This window comes from Bubalus bubalis, chromosome 12 (genome assembly GCF_019923935.1).
Source record: "Bubalus bubalis isolate 160015118507 breed Murrah chromosome 12, NDDB_SH_1, whole genome shotgun sequence".
Classification (NCBI taxonomy): Eukaryota; Metazoa; Chordata; class Mammalia; order Artiodactyla; family Bovidae; genus Bubalus; species Bubalus bubalis.
This window is the reverse complement of record NC_059168.1, coordinates 20,121,779-20,149,527: the sequence shown is the minus strand read 5'-3', so window position 1 is coordinate 20,149,527 and position 27,749 is coordinate 20,121,779. Positions and strand designations below refer to the sequence as shown.

The 27,749-nt window shown below is 36.1% G+C and overlaps 1 protein-coding gene across 8 annotated transcripts in view; it reads right to left on the bottom strand.

The window, feature by feature from the left end:
- Positions 1–27,749, bottom strand: part of RMDN2 (regulator of microtubule dynamics 2) — an 85,299-nt gene that overhangs the window by 43,423 nt on the left and 14,127 nt on the right. For all 8 annotated transcript variants that reach the window (XM_044925832.2, XM_025260880.3, XM_044925833.2 and 5 more), the window contains exons 3-7: positions 16,633–16,807; positions 14,871–14,973; positions 12,174–12,234; positions 5,897–5,972; positions 3,556–3,633 (exon numbers count right to left, since the gene is read on the bottom strand). In XM_044925832.2, the coding sequence (XP_044781767.1) occupies positions 3,556–3,633; positions 5,897–5,972; positions 12,174–12,234; positions 14,871–14,973; positions 16,633–16,807 (493 nt within the window). The remainder of the gene's footprint in view (positions 1–3,555; positions 3,634–5,896; positions 5,973–12,173; positions 12,235–14,870; positions 14,974–16,632; positions 16,808–27,749) is intronic.

The following is a 27,749-nucleotide window of genomic DNA, read 5'->3' as shown; positions in this document are numbered from 1 at the left end:
GATAACTCACTCCAGAATTCTTGCCTGGGAAATTCTATGGACAGAAGATCCTGGTGGGCCACAGTCCATGGCGTCACAAGGAGTCTGACATGAACAAACTGAGCACGAACGCACAATCTATAAAAACTACATTCACCACATTCTACACCTGAAACTAAGGTAATAACTGTAAGTCAACCATACTTCAGAAAGAATACTATCCCCCCAGAATTATTCCCTGGCTTTTCTACATAATGTTACTTTATTGCTATGCTTATTTTTTCTTTTTTGAACAAGAAAAAGAAGATATCTTGTTCATCTCCTTCTTTGACTTGTTGTTTTCTCTTAACATTATAGGTTTTAAGAGTTCATCTAGAGTAATTGAAGTTCAGTCATTTAAACAACTCTGAGACAGTCCATCATTTAAACATACATCAGTGATTTTTCATCCACTCTTTTTTTCAGTGGACATTTGGGTCTTTTTCCATTTTTTCGCTCTCAGAAACAAGGCTGCTACAGTAACCATTCTTATATATCCTTCTAATGCACATTTGCAAGAGTTTCTATAGGGTAGGTGCCAGTGCCATACAGTAAACAAGCAATCAAATTCAAGAGATAATACCCAATTGTTTCTAAGATGGTTCTATCAATTTGTGCCCCCACAACAGTGTAAGAATTTCTGTTACTCCATATTTTTGAAACATCTCATATTAATAATTTAAAGTTTTATCAAATGGGAATAAAATGGCATCTCCTTATTTATCATTTCCTATTATTTCTAATTCAAGATTAATGGGTTTTAAGATTAATGTTTTGTTTCTGAATTTCTAATACTGATATAATTGCTTTATGATCAGAAAACCTGTATGATATCAATTCTGACTTGTTTCATGATCTCATGTATGGTCAATTTTGTAAACATCCTGCATACGCTTGAAAAACGTATGTCCTCTTTGGCTAGATACATGTTTTCAACTATGTTTATTAGATCAAAATGATTAAATGTGAGGCTCCAATCAATGTTTTAGATACTTACTAGCACTTTTTTTGTCTCTTGTTCTATTATCAAGAGAGGGGGTGGAAATCCACCACTATGTAGTGTCCTTACTTCCCTTCCGTGTCTTTTGATTTTCCCTTCATATTTTGTCTGTTCCTCTGTGCTGCTTCCTGGCAACGTTTTCAGATTCATCCTAAAGGTCGTTAATTCTCTCTTAAGCAGTGCCTGCTGCTGCTAAGTCGCTTCAGTCGTGTCCGGCTCTGTGCGACCCCATAGACGGCAGCCTACCAGGCTCCCCCGTCCCTGGGATTCTCCAGGCAAGAACACTGGAGTGGGTTGCCATTTCCTTCTCCAATCTACTACTAAATCCTTCCACTGAATTTTCTTTTAATCACAAATAATATACTTCTTTTTAAAATCTATTTTTAATTGGAGGATAATTGCTTTACAATGTTTATTGGTTTTTGCCTTTCAACAATGTGAATCAGCCATATGTATACATGTATCCACTCCCTCTTGAACCTCCCTCCCACTCCCCCACCCCCGGTCCCACCCCTCTGGCTCACAGAGCACTGGGTTGAGCTGCCTGTGTTATACAGCAATTTCCCACTAGCTATCTACTTTACATATGGTAATGTATATAAAAAACTATATACAATTATATATAAAAATGTTATATACAAAAATATACATAAAAATTGTTTATTTTTTTCATATCTACCTGATCATTTTTGTAGTCTCATGTTCTTTATCCATTTTCCCCTGATTCATTTTATTTTTAGGAACACATTATATGGGGCTTCCCTGGTAGCTCAGCTGGTAAAGAATCCTCCTGCAATGCAGGAGACCCTGGTTTGACTCCTGGGTTGGGAAGATCCTCTGGACAAAGGGTAGGCTACCCACTCCAGTATTCTTGGGCTTCCCTGGTGGCTCAGATGGTAAGGAATCCACCTGCAATGCGAGAGACCTGGGTCTGATCCCTGGGTTGGGAAGATCCCCTAGAGAAAGGGACAGCTACTCACTCTAGTATTTTTGATATACATAGATATATCAAAAATTGTTCCATCTTTTTCATATCTACCTGATCACTTTTGTAGTCTCATGCTCCTTATCCATTTTCCCCTAATTAATTTTATTTTTAGGAACACAATACATAGATAGCTGTTTAAAACTCTGTATTCCATGTTTGCAAAATCTGAAGTCCTTTCAGATGCACCTCTATTCTTTCTGTTTGTTTGTTCTGTTGACTGCCATTTATGATGGCTTGTTTCCTTGTATGTATTCTGTTATTTTTGACTGTGATATGAGCTCAACTCTGTAAGAATGTTCCAAGGCTTGTGTGTGAAGGTACAATCCTCCAGGGAGGATTAGCATTAGCTTCTGCCATTTGTCTGTGGCATGAAGATCAGGTTCCATTTGGAATTAAATTTTCCTTCTTGGGTTTTGGGGTTTTTTTTTTAAGCCTAATCCAATAGTGTACATTCTAGCTCCAGGCTCCTATGAGTCTGGGTCACCGATTTTTAAGTCAGGGGAGTCCCTTACCGTCATGACACTATTTTTTAAAAAATATTTAAAACTGGCATAATAGAAACTGCTTACTCTTAAAAGGATGAAATGTGATAAGAAATATAAAGTAGAGAATGCACACGTGACATACACAGCAGGTGCTGATTAAAAGTAAAACCTCCTGCTTTATCTCTAATCCTCTATAAGCCACAATTAAAAAAAGCTGCTTCTTCTGCCTACCCCAATTTTCTCATTCAGAAATAGCATTTCTCTTTGGGGCAATTTTTCATGCAGCTGCTAAGATATACTTTCACATTCTGTTAGCTTTCTGTAAATGAGTGTCATTTAACACACTGGGTCTCAGACTTACCAGCTGCTTTGATTTATTTCTATACATCTTAGGTCCCCATCTAAATTAAGTTCCTTGAAGATAAGGATGGTTTTTTATTTACCTTCTGGCCAGTGAGCACATAATTTATGCTCAGTAAACTCGGATAAGTGAAAAAATCCTCTCGCAAAACAGAGCAGTGCATCAATCTAGGGTACACGGGTGTAGGTGGCTGATCACCATCTGAGAAAGCATATATAAAGGGAAGCACTGTGACTACTTCCAGGGAAAAGGGAAAGGCAGTAAAGAAAAAGGACATATACATTGATAAAATCAAACAGCATATGTGGCCCTTCCTACTGGCTCAGCAGTAAAGAATCCGCCAGCAATGCAGGTGATTCAGGAGATGTGGGTTCAATTCCTGAGTCAGGAAGATCTCCTGGAGGAGGGCATGGCAACCCACTCCAGTATTCTTGCCTTGAGAATCCCATGGACAAAGGAGCCTGATGGACTACAGGGCATAGTGTTGCAAAGAGTCAGACACAACTAAAGCAGCTGAGCATATTGTATGTAATGCAACATATATTTATATAATATGTTAAATTTATAAACTCATAAAATATGTACTGATTTCACAATTTTCTCTATAGCAGGCACTTCGTAAAACAAGAGTAAGCCACTGAAAATCTATCATATAATCATAGTATATTCAAATAAGATTTATAGATAGAAGCATTCAACTTACAGCATAACAGTATCTTCCTTTGAGGTAATACAAAAAGGGTTCTTCAGGTAAAAATTCGATTGCTTTATCTAGATGTTCCTGAAAGAAAATTAAAAAAAAAAAAATGTCATCTCCCAAGTTTCAGGCACTGTTGAATGGAACTCTGCCTAACAATTTCAAAGGGACTTTATGATGTTGCTTCTTCCTTCTCTTTATCATTAATAGAACTAAGCTTATCAATAATCCAATCATCAAAATGCTCACAACTAGAAGTGTGATTATGATTTAATAAGGCTACAGAAGATGTCACTTTAAAAAGAGAAAACATCCAAGTCGCATTTTTGTCTGCCCATGACTTGCCTACCTAATACTTACTGATTGTCAAATGATGTGGGTATAATGGAGAAAAAGAAGAGCAGAACTAGGTGATAGAGGAATCTACTCACTTAACATTGTCAAATGGTTATAGGGAGCTGGAAAACAAAGAACTCTTTGCCCATCCTTACAATTATTGACCCTGAGGGGTTATTTACTGAGTGACTATAACTATTTTTGTTGCTGCTCAGTTGCTAAGTCATATCTATGCTTTGTGGCCCCATGGACTATAGCATGTCAGGCTCCTCTGTCCGACACTGTCTCCTGGAGTTTGCTCAAATTCATGTCCATTGAGTTAGTGATGCTATCTAACCATCTTATCCTGGGCTGCCCTCTTCTCCTTTTCCCTTCAATCTTGCCAGGCATCAGAGGCTTTTCCAGTGAGTCAGTTTTTTGCATCAGGTAGCCAAAGTATTGGAGCTTCAGCTCCAGCATCAGCCCTTCCAGTGAATAGTCAGGTTTGATCTCATTTAGGATTGGCCGGCTGGATCTCCTTGCAGTTCAAGAGACTCTCAAGAGTCTTTTCCAACACCGCAATTCAAAAGTATCAATTCTTCAGCACTCAGCCTTCTTTATGGTCCAACTCTCACAACCACACATGACTACTGGAAAAACCATAGCTTTGCCTATACAGACCTTTGCTGGCAGTGTGGTGTCTGCTTTTTAATATGCTGTCTAGGTTTGTCTTAGCTTTTCTTCCAAGAAGCAAGCATCTTTTCATTTCATGGCTGCAGTCATCATCTGCAGTGAGCCCATTTAGAGCCCATCTAGAGCCCATCTGCATTTAGAGCCCACGAAAATAAAATCTGTCATTGTTTCCATTTTTTCCCCATCTATTTGCCATGAAGTAATGAGATTGGATGCCATGATCTTAGTTTTTTGAATGGTGAGTTTCAAGCCAGCTTTTTCACTCTCCTCTTTCACCCTTATCAAGAGGCTCTTTAGATTCTCTTCACTTTCATTAGAGCAGTATCATCATATCTGAGCTTGTGGATATTTCTCCCAGAAATCTTGATTCCAGCTTGTGATTCATCCAGTCCAGTATTTCACATGATGACTTTACAAAGAAGTTAAATAAGCAGGGTGACAATATACAGTCTTGATGTACTCCTTTCCCAATTTTGAACCAGTCAGTTGTTCCATGTCCAATTCTAACTGTTGCTTCTTGACCCACAAACAGGTTTCTCAGGAGACAGGTAAGGTGGTCTGGTACTCCCATCTCTTTGAAAACTTTCCAGTTGCCGAACCACACAGTCAAAGGCTTTAGCACAGTCAATGAAGCAGAAGTAGATATTTTTCTGGATCTCCCTTGCTTTCTCCAAAACGTAACAAACGTTGGCAATTCGGTCTCTGGTTCCTCTGCCTCTTTGAAACCCAGCTTGTACATCTGGGAGTTCTCGGTTCACGTACTGCTGAAGCCTAAATTGAAGGAGTCTAAACATAACTTTGCTAGCATGTGAAATGAGTGCAATTGTATGGTAGCTTGAACATTCTTTGGCATTGCACTTCTTGGATTGGAATGAAAACTGATCTTTTCCAGTCCTGTAACCTCTGTGACTATAACTACAGGTACATTATAAATAACGAATATGCTCATTACTCATTTTACTCATCTATCACGGCAAATTTAAGCCCTACATTGAATTCTACCCCTCCTAACAAATTAATTTGTAGAAAATGTTAATGAATTAATTCCAGCCATGTTTATGATGTAGGTGAGCTCACGACCAAAAGGCTAAGACTTTGCCTTTAGAAAAACAATACTCATCTACTTTCTGACTTCTTTCAGGTTCTATAATAATAATAATAATAATTTTTAATCAACCAAAGAGCTTGATTCTTTTTGGCACAGTACTTTTAAAAACTGACATTTCATTTAAGTAAAAAAGATGAATTCCTGGAGATAAATTTGTTGAATAATTTGATTTATACTTATTAATGGAACATTAACAAGCTACATTAAAACATTTTTAATATCAAGAAATACCTTGAAGCGATATCCATAGTTAATTTTGTTTTGTAAGCCCTCAAACTCAGATACATAGCCACACAAAACTGCATACCTGAAAAGGATAAAAACAGTGGATACTGTGTAAACTTTTAATGAAATATCATGAAATTTAACATTTAAAAAATATATCTAAACTATTCATTAATATTTAACAAAAGTATTCATATAGATGCAAGGACCCTGAAAATAATAAATACTTGACATACACATGAGGTCAGTTTCCTCATCTATAACTGGGGATACTAACACCTTCTATCTTGTGTATGTGCTGTGAGGGTAAAATATCTACAATGTAATTGCTTAGAATAGTGCCGGCACGAGTGAGTTTCAAGAAAGATGAGCTGCTGCTATCAGAATCATCAACATCAAAGTCACTAAGAGACTCTCAGCAAAGTCTAATCAAATTAAAAGTGTTAAACTGAAAAATATACTGTGTCAACAGATTCCTGTTTCTTTTTCATAAAAATAAAAAGTTCACGGTTCCCTTTAATGTCATTTGAAAATTAAAATAAATATGTCACTAAAAACAAAAACTAATAAAAAATTTTTCAAAAATACTAAAATCAAAGATAATTTTAGATTATGTTTTTTCAAAAATTCCCCATGCCCTTCAATCCTTCGTTGGAAACACACTACTACAATATTGCATCTCATGACTTCTTTACTTTTTTTCCATTAGGAATATAAAATTTACATCAATAATTACTTGACTATAAATTGGATACAATATTTGTTCAGCAAACTGCTTCCTCTAAAAATTGGGCATACATTGCTAAGTCGCTTCAGTCGTGTCCGACTCTGTGCGACCCCATAGACGGCAGCCCACCAGGCTCCCTTGTCCCTGGGATTCTCCAGGCAAGCACACTGGAGTGGGTTGCCATTTCCTTCTCCAATGCATGAAAGTAAAAAGTGAAAGTGAAGTCGCTCAGTCCTTTCCGACTCTTAGCGACCCCATGGACTGCAGCCCACCAGGCTCCTCCATCCATGGATTTTCCAGGCAAGAGTACTGGAGTGGGGTGCCATTGCCTTCTCCGGGGCATATATTACTTTTTACATTCAGACTATTTCTGTACAAAAGTATTTAGAGTTTTTCTGTCTGAGGCAAAATATTCATTTACCTAAATATCAGTATTTCAAAAGTAGGTCCTAATTTTCACTTGCACTGTCATAACTGAAGTGGAAAATACAATTTTGGGTGTTATTTATCTTGATTGTTTCTGTGAATACACATATGAACGTTCAAACAAGAAGGTGAAAAGAACAATTTTCTTAATTTGGAATACTCAGACCATTCCTGGACATAGAAGATCACACAATTCACAAACACTTATGCACGACCTATAAAATGGCCACTTTTCAGTTATAATTTTTTTGACCTCTTAATTTTCATTAGAAAATCAATAATGTCCTAACAATAAAAGCAAGAGTTATGACAAAAGCAACCTATTAAAGGTGAGCTGAGAACTTAGCTATATTAGGAGATATTACTTAAATTACTATATTTAAATAGTATCTTACATTACTATAATCCATTTATCATAACTGTTGTTGTTTAGTCACTCAGTCATGCCTGACTCTTTTGTGACCCCATGGACTGTAGTCCATCAGGCTCCTCTGTCCATGGGATTTCCCAGGCAAGAATACCGGATTGGGTTACCATTTCCTTCTCCAGGGGATCTTCCCAAGCCAGGGACTGAACCCACATCTCCTGCATTCGGCACATTCTTTACCACTGAGCCACCTGGGAAGCCCATCACAACTGTAGTGATATTGATACACAATATTGAAAAATTTTATAATGAACCAATATTAATACATTATTATTAACTACACGCATGCTTCCTTCTAATTTCCATCTGTTTTTCCCTCATGTCCTTGAATTTTGACATTTTTGTCTCCATCCCTCCTTTCATATTTATCCCTGTTAATTCACATCTTTTTTAGTATCTCTTTTCCATATGTGAAAAGCTTTTAATTACTCCTGTCATCCATCATCCATCCTGTTTCTCCTAATTTTGTGCCAGTTGCAACCTTTATAAGAATACCTTCCATATCTTCACTCACTGAAAAAAATGACTGAACACACTAGTGTCTAAGATTCAGATCTGGAATGATAGAATAATGATACTGTCAACAGATATTCTGTTGAATAATTGAGGCTCAAACCATTCTCACAGCACAGGTAACCCAGAATCTTGCCTGTATTTTAACATCGTCTCCAAGAAGATTACAGGTGAACTTGTCTTCATGCTTTCCTTAAATCCAGATAATTAGCTTAATTTCCCTACTCTATCCATTAGCAAAGGAAGAACAGATGATGTCACATTTTTAGAAAAATCTATGTTGGAACTACTTGAACTTCATCATTCACAGAAAACCCAACCAACTATTCGTGCTGGAGTCAAAGGAAAAGATTTGATGTTCACTGATCTATAGTGGTGGAATAAATCATCTGTTTTCTGAAATATCAGAAAAGCTTATGGACATCTGATCTAGCTTTTACAGAGTTCTTTCAGCACATTCTTTACAAGTTACTCTAAGTGAAGGGGAAAAAAGGAAAAAACATGACTTATGAAAACCATAATATGAAATATGTGCATTTTCCCTTATAAATAATCTGTCACCAGAGTCTCACTTTTTTTTTTAAGTTTGTTTCTTTAAAGTATTATTTGTCTTCTTACAAACCATAAATTCAAAGTTCACCTGACCACTTTTCCCAAAAGAATCATCATTTCTTTCCTGGCAATCAATCTCACCTATATCTACATGTATGTGGTATATATGTTGTTCTTTTTGATACTGTTTGTCTTGAAAAATGTAATTTAAAATTTTACTTTGTAAACTCTTAGGTTGATGGGAACAAGTAAGAAACTATATACAATATGGTCTATGACCTCCATCTAGAGGTTGTTCTAACTATATTGGCTTTAACAAAAATTCTGTATTTTCTTTGCATGTATAGCAAATATTTTAATAACTGACAAGCAGCCCTGTCTCAACAACTAGTAAACAACTGTTAAATCAACTCCAAGAAGCACTTTTGATTTAGTGCCAATGCTATTTATACTGTGAAAAAGCAGAGGGAAAGTAATGTAAAAGATGAAATACTGATTATATACAAATATAAGATCTGGCTTTTATTTTCCCCAGTTATTGTGTGACCCTTGGTTACTGATCACAACACCACATGGCACACACATATACCAGCCCCCACACACAAACACCACACACAGACTGCCTTGCTTACACTTTCCATAAAATGGAAACAGGTTGTTCTGTGAAACATGCATGTGGATATAATTTGTGAACAGTAGAGCACAATGAATATGTAAGACATTATTTATAATTAAGGTCAGGCCTGATTGCTAACAAACTGCGAATCCATTGGTAATTTTGCTCTCTTGATTCTAGAAGTATTTTAGACTGGTACAACAAAAACAATAGAATTTTACAGAAGGCTTATGTAGCTTTAGAGATACAAGGCAATTTCACTTGGAAAATATGAAGATGAAAAACAAGTTTTTAAAATAACATTTATTTTTCAATTATTCCCTTGATATCAATGAAATTATTTCTAATGATTGCTCTTTTATTTCAGATTGAAGGCTTATAAAGCATCACAGCACCCTGTAAACCATGGGTCAACAAACTTTCGCTTCAGAGTTAGGTAGTAAACATTTTAGGTTGTGAGATCAGACAGTCTGTTACAACTACTCAACATCATTGCTATGTACAAATGCACAGGGATGGCTGTGCTCCAATAAAATTTTATTTACAAAAGCAGGCAGTTGCATTTGGCCTGGAGGCCATGGTTTGTCATTTATGCTGAATGAATGAGAAAAAGTCTTAACATATTGAGGAAAATTCCAGCACAATAAGACATTTTCATGAATTTTATTACAATTGACTATGGAATCAGTCAACCTAAATTTCACCCATTGCTTCTCAAATCAAAGTTTTAATTTTTCTTTTCCATCAGCCTAAACCTCTATTACTGAATTTAATTGAATGAGAATTCTTATATCTAGTAGGTACATCATAATAAATTCTAAAAATTAAGATAAAATTGACTTTTGAATTTATTAAATTTTATTAACTTACCAGATTTTAACTGTTTTTTAATTAAAAAGTTATACAGAATAAAAAAACAATGTGAAACACGAATCGATCAGTACTCTGTGTGTTTCTGTGTGCATATGGACAAGATTTCCCTCATGGTCAAATATCGTGATTATAAATAAGGTAGTTGCGTGCGAGCTAAGTCGCTTTAGTCATGTTCAACTCTTTGTGACCCCATGGGCTGTAGCCTGCCAGGCTCCTTTGTCCATGGGATTTTCCACGCAAGAGTACTGGAGTGGGATGCCATTGCCTTCTCCGCTGAGCCACTGGGGAAGCCCAAATAAGGCAGTGAGTACACAACAAAAGGGCTTCCCTAGTGGCTCAGTGGTAAAGAATCCACCTGCAATGCAGGAGCTGCAGGAGGCATGGGTTTGATTCCTGGCTCAGAAAGATTCCCTGGAGGAGGGCATGGCAACCCACTGCAGTATCCTTGCCTGGAGAATCCCATGGACAGAGGAGCCTGGTGGCCTACAATCCATAGGGTGGCAAAGAGTTGGCCGTGACTAAAGCGACTTTGCACACATGCACACACACAACAAAAGTGAAAATAGATGAACAAAGGAGAAGTTGCCAGATTAGTGGAAGACAGGCTGGGAAATACACTAAGGAAGAGTTAAGCGTAATCTGTCCTCACACAGTGAATTTTAAAGTGTTTATGAGGCTTTCAGGGAAGATTCAGGATGGTTCTTGTATGGAAATTTGGAAGTTCACACTGATAAGTGTCCTCAAGTTGAGGATTAACATCAAATGTACCTTTTTTAATGTGATTCTTCACTGACACAGATGCATGTATGGGAGAAGGAGGGTTTCCCTGGTGGTTCAGACAGTAAAGAACAGTCTCCCCCAGTGCGGGAGACCTGAGTTCGATCCCTGGGTTGGGAAGATGTTCTGGAGGAGGGCATGGCAACCCACTCTAGTGTTCTTGCCTGGAGAATCCCCATGGACAGAGGAGCCTGGTGGGCTACAGTCCATGGGGTTGCAAAGAGTCGGACATGACTGAGCAAATAAGCACACACAGCACATAAGACGAGGCAGAGGACACCAGAGAAAGAGGAAGCTAAGAGAAGGCAAAGAATTCTCTGTAGCAGAAGAGAGCTGGAGGGGGGGATTTCTGCAAATAGAACTGCTAGAGTACTTGGAGTCTTGTCCCACCTTCTCATGGGAGAGGGAATGGGGTAGGCTTGAATCTCATTTTAAGCCATGCGATGGCAGCTTCAAAGATTTGCTCTTATTTTGGCATGTCCCTTAGAGTTTGTCCTTTAGTGTTTGGGGACATAAAAAATGTTGATTCCTGCCCAGGGAATTTTCAAATGAGAGTTTGTGAGTGGTGCTCCCTCTGCTGGTGGCAATATAAAGAAACAGGTCTGCTTTGAGAAAATGGATTGCAATTTTGAATTGGAGGAAATAACGCATTTCCTGGAGAATAAACGTGGACCTGCAGAAAAGAAGCCATTTTAAGAGAGATTTTGCCTAAAGCATCTCAGAATAATAAAATAATCCCAAAGAGGTGTGGATTTCTGAAAACCTAGGTCTGAGAGAAGGGTCATAGATAAATTTATTACTAGCACCTAACATACCTATATTGCTGGGGAGAAAAAATAATTAAGGAACTGAGAAATGTTGCAAAAATGCAACTGTGAGTAAAATGAAGTATTAATTAAAAACAATATATTTATTCTTGTGTTTTATAATTCTAAATATATAAAGGATCCAAAACAAAACAATACTCTCAAGAATAAATTTTTTGTCCCAAGGATGCCCACCTACAACCATCTAACTAATTAAATTTTCTTTGTTTGAGTTTTCTTATATTAGAAATGGCTTTTCTTTCACTTATGGAATGTGTATACCTTGTCATCAAGGTATAATGGCTGATGTGCTTTTATTCTTTGAAGCATTCTCCTTACATTTCATTTAGAAACATGGCACCATTTTAGCATTTGTTTCCAAACAGAATCTTAAACAAATATAATTTAATTAGAATTTGTCATATTCAAAGTTATTGGACTTGGTAGATTCAGTTATGAAATATTCAATGAAAGTTTACCTTAAAAACATTTAAAATATACGTACTGAAAAATACATGAGAATAAACAGAACAAGAACAATTACTGCATAAATTTTATGTACTTACCATAGATGACAATATCCATTCTTGGGTGCTCTCATAATAGCTTTTTCACCTAATGTCTTTCCTGAAAGATAAACGTACTTACAGTTTGGTACCTTCATGTGAGTTGGTAGGAGGTAAATTATTGAATTAAGCCAGTAGTTCCCAAAAGTATGGTCCCAATACCAGAAGTCATTATCTAGAATCTTGTTATAAAAGCAAATTTGGGGCCACATGGAAGACTTACTTGATCATAACCTCTGAGACACAGCTATCTGCATTAACTGGCCTTTAGCGGTTCTGATGCACATTCAAGTGTAGACTCACTGGACTAAGTGATTTAACCATATGCAAAAGAAGTCATTCTATCATTATTAATAGACATTGCTTTATAATTAACTCAACCAACATTTACTGAGTATTTTCTAAATGTCATATTGTGTGAGCCCCTAGGAATAAAAAGTCAAATAAAACACAATTCTTGACCTCTAAGAATTCACTGTTCAGTAGGCAGCAGGTATATAAACAAAAAAATTATGTATAAAGATAAATACAAGGTTAAAAAGAGCATAGCAGAGAATGGAGAGAGCAACTCTATCTAAAGGGGTAAGGGAAGGTGTCCCAGAGAAGCTCGTATCTAATCATTCATGATAGTGAACACACTCAGTGCATAAATAATTCCCCTAAATAATTTTACTTCATTTTAGAATAACTTTTAATAATCTGTTAATTTCTGGATAGAGGTTTGTCTAAACCACATTCTCAAAATCTTTCTCAAAAAGCTGCTGTTTTATTTTATACACTCTCCTTTTCTCTGCTCTAATTTTCTTTTGCTTGAAGAGCAATGATGTGAGCCAATGATCTGAAAAATGCTCTTCTAAATAAGTAGTTTAGATAATCTTTATAAATAAAGATCTTTTATTCTAAAATCATTCTCCTATTTGTTAAGGTGGTATTCTATAGCTCTCTCCATTAAGAGAACTATGCAGTGCAGAAATCTACATAAATTGGAAAAAATGAAAAAGCAGTCTTTTAAAATGACAACTGATATTACATTGTGGGCATATATTAGAAGAGTTAATAATTTGATAATGAGTGCTTGAAAAACATAAATATTTTTAATGTAAAACCATTAAAAATGAAATCAACATTTTACCTACATTACCAAGTGAACAAAAATAGCTTTGAGGGCACTGCCGTAAGCCTAAAATAGGGCGATTCCATTGCTCTGAGAATACAAAAGGGAGCCGGGTAGTATACATACTGGTTTTGTACCCTCACTGATGCAGCTTCAGCCTGGAAAGAAACCTATTTCCTTTAAAAAAATTTATTTTGTGGTCTATTTGTGTCCATCATTGAATCCTGAAAGTTACAAATATGTTCTTTTAGATATGATTCATATTTGATTTGCAAGACAAGTGTGATCAGTCATAGGACTTCAACAGATGTACTGCAGAAATGGGACACCACAGTTAGCAGGTTAGGAAAGAATTTTGTACTCTCCAGGGATCCAATCTTCCCTCCACATAACAAGTTCAAATATACTGTCATGAGGAGCAAGAGTCTGCAAACTCTTCCTCCTTCATACAGAGTGCCCATGCCCTTCAACTCCAAGTCTCCAATTTCCTGGCTCCTGGGTTCTCTGCCAGGCACTTGTTACCTGTGCACTGAATTACAGTTGCCTGTCTCTGTATTGATCTTGTCAAATCATTTGGCATTCTGGCTGTTATTCTTTTGTTGTTACTTTAGAAACAGGATGATATAATGAATAATCATGGACTCATCACTCTGCTTAAACAATTGTCAACTCAAGGCTTATCTTGTTTTACTGAGATAAATTTTGAAAAAACATTAAAGTCTGAGTAGTTATTTCTTTGTGGTACCTGGAGTTCTGTTATAGGAAGTAAGAAGGGTTATTTTAATTTGGGTGAAAGACTACTATTATTATTGCTTCTCAAATTATTACCACTTAATGTATCATCTTTCTATGATTTTATAAATTTTGAAAGCTGGAATTTGAGTTTTTCAGTTGCCTATTCTGCTGCTGCTAAGTCACTTCAGTCGTGTCTGACTTTGTGCGACCCCATAGACAGCAGCCCACCAGCCTCCCCCGTCCCCGGGATTCTCCAGGCAAGAACACTAGAGTGGGTTGCCATTTCCTTCTCCAATGAATGAGTGAAAAGTGAAAGTGAAGTCGCTCAGTCGTGTCCGACTCTTAGCGACCCCATGGACTGCAGCCTACCAGGCTCCTCCGCCCATGGGATTTTCCAGGCAAGAGTACTGGAGTGGGGTGCCATTGCCTTCTCCGTGCCTATTCTAATATGCTCAAATATTTTTAGAGACCATATGCTGCTGCTGCTGCTGCTAAGTCGCTTCAGTCATGTCCGACTCTGTGCGATCCCACAGACGGCAGCCCACCAGGCTCCGCTGTCCCTGGGATTCTCCAGGCAAGAACATTGGAGTGGGTTGCCATTGCCTTCTCCAATTCATGAAAGTGAAAAGTGAAAGTGAAGTCGCTCAGTCATGTCCGACTCCTAGCGACCCCATTGACTGCAGCCTACCAGGCTCCTCCGTCCATGGGATTTTCCAGGCAAGAGTACTGGAGTGGGGTGCCATTGCCTTCTCCATTAGAGACCATATACTTTTATCTAAAAATTCATTCATGGTTTACTATAATAATGATTACTACCTGAGAATAATTAATATTCACAAAATACTTACCAATATTAGCATAATGCTTCTTTTCTTGTGTATTTGTAGATAGCTCATACATGTCTCCATAAGCACGAGCAAACCGCCAAATAAACTCTATTTCATCTCTAAACTGAACACACAGAACTGCCCATTAGATAAACTTAGTAATGTGACTAAACTACTGCAACATTTTAAAAAATTAGGTAGCTAAACTGGTACTTAGAAATGACTGTATTCATGTGCATATCACACTTTAAATTCAAATATTCATGGCTATAAAATGTGGTCTAAGGTAGTATTACATTTGGGTCTTAGAAACCAATGAGTATTATGCAGACACCAGCTCCACACCTATGAAGAAGAGAAAACTGACGGGTGTTAGAATTTATAAATTCTCTCTGGGTGGTAGCATCCTCTCCTTGCTTTCCTTTCTAACTTATCTACTATCAATATAATGCCTCAATGGGCATTTCAGATAATATCTGTAAGTTATTAGAGAGTATATATATTCAAAAGAGCAATCACATTTTTTTTTTACCTAAATTACCTAAAGCACAACTCTAGAAATTTAAAAACTTTGAGTTCGTGTCTTTAGAGTTTCTAAATCCTCAAAAGTCAGCCTTAAATTTCTCATGGGAAAGAAGATTTACTGATCTTTGTGATACTGCAAAATCCTTTTTTTCCCTTTGGTGGTGGCGGTGGGAAGGATGAGCTTTGTCAATTCAGTCCAACATTAAACACTGAAAAATGATTACTAGTAGAAATACAGTAAAATACTAATGGCTGCTATATTAATAACTGAAAGATAGTGAGACTAAAGTGTAGCTTTTCCTCCCTCGAGAAGCAGTACGTCTTGTCCTTTATCTGCTATAAAATATTTAAGAAATATATCAAATTGATAAAATCAATGTCAATCTGTATAATCAACCAGATCTCTGGTTCTCATTTTTATGACCTTTGAGCCTAATAAGCCCTTTGTTGTTGTTGTCGTGTCTGACTCCAAGTTAACCCTTTGCTACTCCATGGGACTGCAGCACGCCAGGTTCCTCTGTTCTCTACTATCTCCAGGAGTTTGCACAAATTCATGTCCATTGTGTCGATGATGGCATCCAACCATCTCATCCTCTGTTGCCCTCTTCTCCTCCTTCCTTCAATCTTTTCCAATATCAGGGTTTTTTCCAATGAGTCAGCTTTTCCCATCAGGTAGCCAAAATACATATTTGAGCTTCAGCTTCAGCATCAGTCCTTCCAATGAATATTCAGGGTTGATTTACTTTAGGATTGACTGATTTGATCTCCTTGCTGTCCAAGGGACTCTCAAGAGTTTCCTTTAGCACCACAAGTTTGAAAGCATCAGTTCCTCGATGTTCAGTTTTCTTTATAGCCCGACTCTCACATCCATACATGACTACTGTAAAAACAATAGCTTTGACTATATGGACTTTTGTCAGCAAAGTGATGTCTCAGCTTCTTAATATGCTGTCTAGGTTTGTCATACCTTTTCTTCCAAGGAGCAAGCGTCTTTCAATTTCATGATCTGTCACTGTTTCCACTTTTTCCCCATCTATATGCCATGAAGGGATGGGACTGAATGCCATGATCTTAGTTTTTTGAATAAACTTTTTTATTTACTTTCAAAAAATTTTTAGTAATATTATAAAAAAAATTTACACCAGTCATTTAGCTTTTGTAAACTGTGACACAACTGCTGTGGTCATAACATGAATTGAAAAGTAGATTAAATAAAAATTAAAACTATACAAACAGGTTATTATCACATATATCTTACCTTTTCTTTGTGGTCACAAAGCAGCTCAAAACTCTCCACTTTTCTGGACTCATTCACTCGTAAATTATCAGCCCTCTGAATAAGGGCATCTAAATTTAATTCCTCCACATGAGTGTTAAACTCCTTAGGGACTGGAAAACTCTGTTCTTCGGTGTCAGTATTAGCTGTAACATACCTAAAATTGCAGAAATAATCATCAACTCTCTGGAAAGTTATACTCTAATGGCCAGAGAGATCCTTTTAAAATGTAAGTCAAATCATTCTACTCTTAGGCTTGAAATCCTGCAATGGTACCTTTCACTCAGAGAAAGCTCATGTACTAATCCTTGGAGGAGGGCATAGCAACCCACCCCAGTATTCTTGCCTGGAGAATCCTCATGGACAGAGCAGCCCATACAGGCTGTGGGGGCACAAAGACTCAGACACGACTGAGCGACTAAGCACATTTCCTAATAACCATCTACAAAACTAGATGAGATTTGCCTCCCACCTCAATTGACTCTCTGACCTTGTTTCCCAGCATGTTTCTCATTCAGTCAATTGCATGCTGGCTGCCCAGCTACTCCTTAAACAAGCCAGGACATTCCTACATCAAGACCTTTGCTTTCTGTTCCCACTGATGGGATGGCTCTTCCTTCAGTGCTGTGCTGCACTTAGTCACTCAGTTGTGTCCAACTCTTCGCAACCCCATGGACAGTAGCCCACCAGGCTCCTCTGTCCAAGGGGATTCTCCAGGCAAGAATACTGGAGTGGGTTAGCATGACCTTCTCCAGGGAATCTCCTAACCCAGGGATCAAACCCAGGCCTCCCGCATTGCAGGCGGATTCTTTACCATCTGAGCCATAACTCACACCCTCATCTCCTTCAAGTCTCTGTTGAACGTCGGCATCTCAATATAGCCCATCCAGACCACTTTATTTAATGTTGCAACCACCACTTCCCAACACACATGCATTTCTTTCACCAATCTCCCTTATCGTGCTTGACTTTGTTTTTTCTGTAGTACATACTGTCTTCTGATACACTGTATATTCTACGAACCTACTACATGCGTTATTTTTTTCAGGATCTCTCCACTAGAATGCATGCTCCCTCAGAACATGATCCCTAAAACAATTCTTTGTTTTATTAACTGATGTCATCAAGTGCCTAAACAGCACCTGACACATAGTGGATACTCACTGGATACTGCTGAACGAATGATATAGAGTTGTAGGAACTTGGAGGCAGTCAGGTATATATATAAATTAAATATATATATATTCATGTATTTATATATACATATGTATATATGCACATATATTCACACACACACACACACACACACACACACACATATATATATATAAATTTGTGGTTCAAGATGATATTTTAACCCTTAGCTTAGTTGTTAAAAATTCATGCTACCTCCCACATTTCCTTTTTGATGGCATATAATGCAACAATTTATTTTCATTTATTCACACATTCACATTTGTTCTAAAAAAGATCTTAAGGAAGTATATAAGGATATATAACACAGAAGACAATGAGTTAGAAGTGGTGAGAAAAGATAAAAACAAAGTCAAATGTGAATAAGGCCAATAAAAAAGTACATATACTTTAGATACCTTTACCCTTGCTAAAAGGCACATAAATGTGATTTTACATCTAATAGCTGAAGCAGTCACAGTCTCCAGCAGATACTAACAAAGAGAAAGGAAGCAAGTTCTTGAGAGAAGTACACCTATTTTCAATACTGACAAATAAATTTCCTTCAAAGTCCTTATAAAGAAGACACTATATAAATGATACTCAACTTCTTTAACAACATTATTAATGGCAACTTCATTCTTCTAATTGCTCAAACCAAAAATTTAGAATCATCCTTGACTTCTTTGTCTCTCCTAAGCAACATTCAGAAATGTCTGTTGTTTCCATCTTCAAAATATATCTAGGATCCAGCTACCTCTCACCACCTTTACCCACTACTCCCCTGGTCTAGACCACCACCAGGTTACCTGTATTAATGCAAACCTATCATGTCTCCTTACTTTAGTCCTTGACCATTATAGTTTATTCTCAACATAGGAGCCAGAATGGTCCTCTAAAAAGCTAAATCAGATCATGTAACCCTTTGCTCAAAACCCTCCAATGGATGACAATATCACAGTAAGAATGTTACGTCCTTAGAGTTATCTATAGGATCCTTTATAATTGAGTCCAGTACCTCTGACCTCATCCCCTATCACTCTCCTGCTTGATCAACACTCCAGGAACACTGGCTTCCTTCCTGCTTTAATATCTTTGTGTTTGCTGGTCTTTCTGCCTGGTATGTTCTCCACTGAGTATCTATGTTAATTTACCTCCTCACCTGTTTCACAACCTTTTATCAAACATAATCTTTACATTATGGCAGATGCTGTGGTTACCTACATAGTATACATTAAGAAACCTACAAATTGTGGGACTAACAGAGTTTAGCAAGTTGGCTGCATACAATACTAAAATATGAGTCAGTTTCATTTCTAATATATTAGCAGCAAAAGCCTAAAAAACAAAATTAAATAAAATATTTCACTTATGATGATCTCAGAGAATGTCAGACACCCAGGAATAAACTTAATAAAACGTGAAAATTCTATGGAGAAGATTATAAAAGATATATAAAAAACTTTATAAAAGAACCTAAATTCATGAAAATATCATGTTCATGGCTACAAACAACTGATATTATAAATGAATGAATTCTCTCTAGATTACAGATTCAATGTAACTCCAATTTACAAACCTAAGAAGAAATTTCATACAATTTAATGAAATGATTCTAAAAGTTACAAGAAAAGGCAAACAGCCTAGAATAGTCAAAGCACTGTTAAGAAAGAGAAGAGGGAGAGAAGACTTACCTCGCCAGATATTAGACCTATCTTGCAGCTACAATAATTAAGGACAGATTGCAACTGGTAAAGGGATGGATGAGTAACTGAAAACAGAACAGAGTCAAGAAACAACCCCATACGCAAATGAAAAGTGTGCTACAAGACAGATACGGCATGTCAGATTAGTCTTTAGCAGGTGGTTTCACAGATGCTTATTATATTGTTTATAATAGCAAACTAAATAAATGAGTAAAAGTGGCACATGCATGGACATTAATCAGAGTTTGCATAAACTAAAGACAGTTTTTAGTACAATTCTATGCACCTGAGATACAGTAAGAAAATAATGACCAAAAGAAAGTAACTAGTTTAATATCAGACACTATTATTTAAACTAAAACCCACCAAACAGTACCCTTTAGAAGGGTGAATTTTATGTTATACGAATAATATCTCAATAGAGATGCTTTTTTTATAAGAAAAAATGGAATATTCTATAGCCATTAAATCAATTAAATCAGAACTTGTATGTCTATTCTAATAGAGAGAGAGGGAAAACACAGAATAGCTATATAGAGAGTTCCATCAATATATGCAAAGAATTAGATTTATTCAAATTCTAAGGAATTAAAAAAGAGGAAACATTACTTACATCATTTATGAAGCTAGTAAAACTAATGCCAAAACCAAATAAGTATAGTAAAATAAGAAATAAAAATTATAGGCCAATTTCACATATAAATTTTGACACAAAAATGCTCCAGAATATCAACCAAAAAATTTCAACACATGTGAGAGAATGCATCATAACCAAATTGAGTTTATCTCATGAATTACAAGCACAGTTAACATTAGAAAATTTCTCTAGTATAACAGATAAAATGAGGAAAACTATATGATCTTTATAGTGGTCACCAAAATTTTTTTTTTTCAATAAATTCAAGACCATTTCAAGATTTCAAGACAAAAGAAATACCAAACCCATAAACAAGGAACAGAACTTCTTATAACAGAATATAAACCCCAAACCCCATGATACAGTTCACATATAATGATGAAACTTTATAAGCATTATCTTTAAAATCAGAAATAGAGAAGGATATCCAATATTGTTGCTTCTATTTAACAGAGCACTGCAGGTTCTGTTTGCACAATATTAAAAGAAAAACAAAAAATACATAAGAATTGGGAAATAAGAAACAGAACTGGTATTATTTGAAGATTATTCAATAAAAAGAAAACCTAGCTCCCTTCACCCAGCAAGAACACCGCAAGAAGCTGTCTGTGAACCAGAAAGTAGGTTTCCACCAGATACTGAATCTGCCGTAACCTTGATCATGAGCTTCCCAGCCTCCAGAACTGTGAAAAAGAAATTTATGTTGTTTATAAGCCACCCATTCTATGGTACTTGTAGCAGCTAAAACAGACAGACAGTATTCAGTATTTAAATTGAAAGAAAATCTAACAGAATTGATAGATGAGTAAATAAAACTAACATATATGATCAATGATCCCCATGGACAGAGGAGCCTAGCAAGCTACAGTCCATGGGATAGCAAAGAATCAGACATGACTGAGTGACTAAGCACACAGACTCCTATAGAACAAGTTACAAAATGTAATTTTATAAAATATAGCCTTTATATGCTATAGGACTATATACAGGAAAAATATACAGTAGCCAGAAAAAAATTCCACAAGAAGTTTGTAAGATTTTTCTATAGAAAATTATAAAATATCACCAGAGAACATTAAAACATGTTTAAATAGATGGGAAAAGATGTCATATCCACTGACAGAAAAACTTAACTTTAAACCAATTTCATATGGTACCAAATTAATCTATAGTTTTAACATAATTCCAGTCAAAACCACAATGGTATTTTCCTATGGAACTTACCTGACTCTAAGCTTAATATGGAAGCACAAGTGTAAAAAGAACCAAACCATTACTCAAGGAAATAGACAGACTCAATGCAATCCCTATCAAATTACCAATGACACTTTTTACAGAACCAGAAAAAAAAAATTATAAAATTTGCATATAAACACAAAAAACGCCCAACAGCTCAACCAATCTTGAGAAAGAAGAATGAAGCTAGAGGGATCAGGCGTCCTGACTTCAGAGTACACTACAAAGCTAGAGTAATCAAAACAGTGTGTTACTGGCACAAAAATAGACATACAAATCAATGGAACAGAACAGAAAGCCCAGAAATAAGCCACACACTTAAGGCCAATTAATTTACAATGGAGGCAAGAATATAAAATGGACAATAACCAGTCTCTTTAATAAGTAGTGCTAGGAAAACTGGACAGTTACATGTAAAAGAATGAAGTTAGAACATTCTCTAACACCACATACAAAAATTAACTCAGAATGGATTAAAGACTTAAATGTAAGACCAGATACTATAAAACTCCTAAAAGAAAACATAGGCAGAACACTCTTTGACATAAATTGCAGCAATATTTTTTGGGGGGATGTATCTCCTAAAGTAATGGAAACAAAAACAAAAATAAACAAATGGAACCTAATTAAACTTAAAAGCATTTGCACATCAAAGGAAACCATAAAGAAAAATGAAAAGACAACTGACGGACTGCGAGAAAAATGTTTGCAAACAGTGCTAGTGACAAGGGATTAATTTCCAAAATATACAAATAGTTCATACAGCTTAACATAAAAAAATAATACAAAATGGGCAGAAGACCTAAGTAGACATTTCTCCAAAGAAGATATAGACATGACCAACAGACACATGAAAAAATGCTCAATATCACTAATTATTAGAGAAATGCAAACCAGAACCACAATGGGATATCACCTCACACCAGTCAGAATAGCTATCATTAAAGAGTCTACAAGTAATAAATGCTGGAGAAGGTATGGAGAAAAATAAATCCTGTTGGTGGGAATGTAAATTTGTACAGCCACTATGGAGAACCGTATGGAAGTTCCTTAAAAAATTAAAAATTGAGTTACCATATGATCCTGCAATCCCACTCTTTAGCATATATATCCAGAGAAAACTCTACAGCAAAAAATCATTTTACTGTACACTTGAAACAACCACAAAATTGTAAATTGACTGTATCTCAAAAAAATGTTTTTAAAGAGAAAAAAATAAGAACAGCCAAGACAATTTTAAAGAACAGATATCAGGACTATAATATAGAGAATAAAGCAATGATAAATCAGTCTGGTACTGGCATGACAATAGACAAACTGGCCAAAAAAACTAAGAAAGAGAACAACTAGCCTGGTCTCTTCTCCACATTAAAAAATACCCAAGTGCAAAAAAAATTGTTTTCCTACTGTGAAAAGGAATCTTCTACTTATAATTGGGCATTATTAAAAATTATAAGAAAGTTTTAAAAGCAAACTTTAAAAATGCTGCTGCTGCTGCTAAGTCACTTCAGTCGTGTCCGACTCTGTGTGACCCCAGAGACGCCACCCCACCAGGCTCTGCTGTCCCTGGGATTCTCCAGGCAAGAATACTGGAGTGGACTGCCATTTCCTTCTCCAATGCATGAAAGAGAAAAGTGAAAGTGAAGTCGCTTAGTTGTGTCCGACTCTTCGCGACCCCATGGACTGCAGCCTACCAGGCTCCTCCGTCCATGGATTTTCCAGGCAAGAGTACTGGAGTGGGGTGCCATTGCCTTCTCCAACTTTAAAAATAGGGCCCGGGAAATAAATATGCCTGGGAAAATATACAACATACATACTGACTTTGTGTTAGAGCTTAGATTTATACTGGGGGCAAAAAAAAAAAAAAAAAGCATTTCATAGGTTATCTAATGTCTAACAGTCTCTTTCAGCAGGCCTGGAAAAGTCTGCCCCCAAGTGTCAAATTTACTTACATCTTCTAAACATTCATCTTTTAATATGACTTTTCTGGCTTATTTTCTGCTCCAAATTTGACTAAGAATTGTGCCATTTTATGTATCTCATTATTGTTGCACAATTGATTCCTTGCTTTAACAGCAACAATAGCATATTTGCAGGCATAGTTGTATTATTTAAAGAGAAAATGACATTATTCGCTGTGAAAATAGTGTATTTATAGAAATATATCAGTAGTGAGTTGCATCAGAATATGCAAAAATATGCCTGCCTTCAGTACTGTGGCCTCTCTCCATATCAGGCATTCTGATTTAGTTCCCTTTGCCTAACCTTACCCACACACACCTCACTGCTCCCACATTTTTTAAAAAAATACATACTAAGAGAGACAGATGTCAGCAAGATGATAAACTAGGAAACTCTAGGCCCTTAGTCCACCATGGAAACACTAAACAAACAACAACAGACAGATTGAAACAGCTTTGTGGGAGATCTAAAAAGTACTCAAGGATTTGCAGCAATCAAGAAAAACCCATATTCAAACAGCAGAAAACTTCAGTGTTTTCACTCACCCTTGCTTCACCCTTCCCTGGTATGGCACAGCATGGCTGGGAAAGTCATGCAATTCTCAGCTCCTCCCTTAGGACAGAAGGAAGTGAATGCATCTTGTTTGCAATGTTCTGGCATGTTGAGGGGCTTCCTAGAAAACTAGTTTCTGTTTAGCTTTCCTTAGAGTTCAGGCAGAAATGAAGGCATAATATGGGCATCATATTAGAGGCCAGTGAAGCTGCGGCAATCACTGTGACATGTGAGAGCTACAGAGGGACCATGGATGCCTGGGCACAAGAGATTATGGGGAGAGGAATATTATAAGACACCTAAGGTGCCAAGAAGAGATTCTTATTGAAAAGACATTTTTAAATAGTTATGTATTTGGGAGAAAGCCCATACTCAGGCCCATATAAAACTAATGCCTAGGAAAGACCTGAGAAGCCCATAAGCCTTTGTGTTGGGCTAATTAGTGGGTCTTCCCTGTATACAGCCAATCTGCAAATCTAGAATAGATGGCTATTTTTTCAAAAAGTACAATTTTCAACAAAAGATCACAAAGAATACAAAGTTCAGGGAAAGACTGCCCTTCAAATGAACAAAATAAATTTCCAGAACCTGACTCTAAAGAAATACAGCCTTTGTGCTTATTGAGACAACAATTTTTAAAACAACAGCCTTAAATATGTTCAAAGAGTTAAAGGGAAAAAATGGAGAAAGAACAAAAGGAAATTGGAAAAATAAATGAACAAAAAGAGAATAAAAACAGAGAGCTAGAAATTATTAAAAAGATCAACAGAAATTCTGGAACATAAAAAGCAATAAGAAGAAAAATCCACTAGAAAGGATCAAGAAAATACTTGAACAAGCAGAAGAAAGAGGCAGCAAATTTGAAGACAAAACACTTAAAACTATTGAGTCTGAAGAGTCAAAAAAAAAAAATGAAGAAATAGAGCCTAAGAGACTTTATCATCATAAATCAGGCCAATATATATAAGAGTCACAGAAGTAGAAGAAAGATGCAGAGAGCTTATTTTGAAGAATAACGGCCAAAAACTCCCCAAATTTGAGGAAAGACATGGATATATAAATACAAGAAGTTCGATTAACTCCAAATAGGATGAACTCAAAGAGACTCACACCAAGACACATACTCAAACTGAAGGACATTATGACAAATCATAAAAATCTTGAAATCAGCAAAAGAAAAGCAAATCATTACAAAAAAAGTGAAGTAAAGAAGTCAAGTCGCTTAGTCATGTCCGACTCTTTGCGACCCCATGGACTGTAGCCTACCAGGCTCCTCCCATGGGATTTTCCAGGCAAGAGTACAGGAGTGGGTTGCCATTTCCAAAGTGATCCTCAATAAAATTACCACCAGGTTTCTCAGAAGAAACCTTGTAGACCTAAAGACAGCAGGATGATATATTTAAAGTGCTGAAAGAAAAAAACTATCAGCCAAGAAGTATATATCCTTAAAGGAAAACTGTTCTTGAAAACATGATAGAGAAATTAAGGCATTCCCAAATAAACAAAAAAAATGAGGGTGCTCATTACCTCTAGACCTGCCTTACAAGAAATGGTAAAGGGAGTTCTTCAAGTTGAAACAAAGGATATTAGGCAGTACTAACTTGAAGTCATATGAAAATACAGTTTTCTGGTAACAGTAAATAAAAATGTTGTTAAATATAAAACTTAACATTATTGTAATTCTGGTTCATAACTCCATTTTTATTCTCGTACAGTATTTAAAAGAGAAAAGCATTAATATAAAAAAAGAAAAGTATAAAAATAATGATAAATCTAGCTAACAGCTATACAACTATATAGACGTAATATGTGATACCAATAACATAAATAGGGGAGTAAAGTTGTAAAGGAGAAAGCTTTTATATACAGTTGAAGTTAAGTTGGTATCAGTTTAAAATAGATTGCTATTACTTTAGGATGTTATTCATAATGCCAGTGCTAAATACACAAAAATATCTATAGAATATACACAAAAGTAAATGAGAAAGGAATAAAAAATGTATCACTATAAAAAAATTAAGTCAACACAAAGGAAGGGAGTAAGAGGGGGAATGAAGGACAACAGGGTATAAGACACATGGAAAAGAAATAACAAAAAGGCAACTACTAGTAATTACTTTAGGAGAAGGCAATGGCACCCCATTCCAATACTCTTGCCTGGAAAATCCCATGGACGGAGGAGCCTGGTAGGCTGCATGCAGTCCATGGGGTCGCTAAGAGTCGGACACGACTAAGCGACTTCACTTTCACTTTTCACTTTCATGCATTGGAAAAGGAAATGGCAACCTGCTCCAGTGTTCTTGCCTGGAGAATCCCAGGGATGGGTGAGCCTGATGGGCTGCCATCTATGGGGTCGCGCAGAGTCGGACACGATTGAAGTGACTTAGCAGCAGCAGCAGTAATTACTTTAAATGTAAATGGATTAAATTCTCCAATCAAAAGACTCAGGCTGGTAGTATGGATGAAAAATCAGGATCAACTGTATGGAGTCTATAAAAGACTCACTTTAGAACTGAGAACACATATAGGTAGAAAGTAAAAGAATGAAAAAAGATATTCAATGTAAAATAATATCCAAAAGAGAACAGGGGTGGCTATATTAATATCAGATAAAATTAGCTAAGTCTAAAACTTAGGAGACAAAGAGCAATATTTTATAATTATAAAAGATTCAATTTAACAAGCATATATAACAACAATAAACATATATGTAATAAACATTAAAGCTTCTAAATATATGAAGCAAACACCGGCATAACTGAAGTGAGAAATAGACAGCAACATAAAAATATAAAACTCTTTAGAGAAAACATACAGGCAAAGCTTCATGGCATTGTATTTGGCAATGATTTCTTGGATATGACATCAAAAGCACAAACAAAATAAAAAATAGAAAAACAACTTCAAAGTGTGTCAAAGGACACAATCAACAATGGGAGAAAATGCAAATCAAAACCATAAAAAGATACCACCTCACCCTCATTAGGATAGTTATTGTCAAAAACCAAAATAACAAGTATTGACAGGGATGTGAAGAAACTTGAGTCCTTTTGCATTCTTAGAGAAATATAAAATGGTGCAGTTACTATGGAAAAAAGTATGATAGTTCTTTAGAAAATTAAAATAGATTTATCATATGATCTGGTAATTCCATTTCTAGGTGTAAATCAAAAGAACTGAAAGTAGGGGCCTGGAGGAGATAATTTATACACCCATGTTCATAGCAGCATTATTCATTATTCAAAAGGTAGAAGCAACCAAAGTAAGCATCAATAGAGAGTAAATAAACAAAATGTGGTATATACATACAATGGAATACTATTCAGCCTTAAAAAAGGAAATGCTGACACATGCTACAATATGGATGAAACTTGAGAACATTATGCTAAGTGAAACAAGCCAATCACAAAAAGACAAATACTGCATAATTCCACTTATAGGAGGTATCTAGAGGAATCAAATTTACAGAGACAGAAAGTAGAATAGCAGCTGTCAAGAGGCTAGGGGAAGAGAGGATTGGGGAGCTATTGCTTAATGGGTATAGAACTTCACTTTTGCAACATGATAAGATAATGATGGTTGCACAACAGTATAATGTACTTAATGCCACCAAACTTATAAGTGGCTACAATAATGAATTTTGTGTGCATTTCACACAACAAAAAAATTAAAATAAAAAGAAGTATGATACATTAAAAGGAAAAAACATAAGAATAAAATTATCTTAGTACAAATGATATTAACTTAGGGGGCATTTTATTATGACAAATAATTGAAAATAATTCAAATTTGTTCCCTCTACAGAAACCAATTATTTTCTAAATATTTTTAAT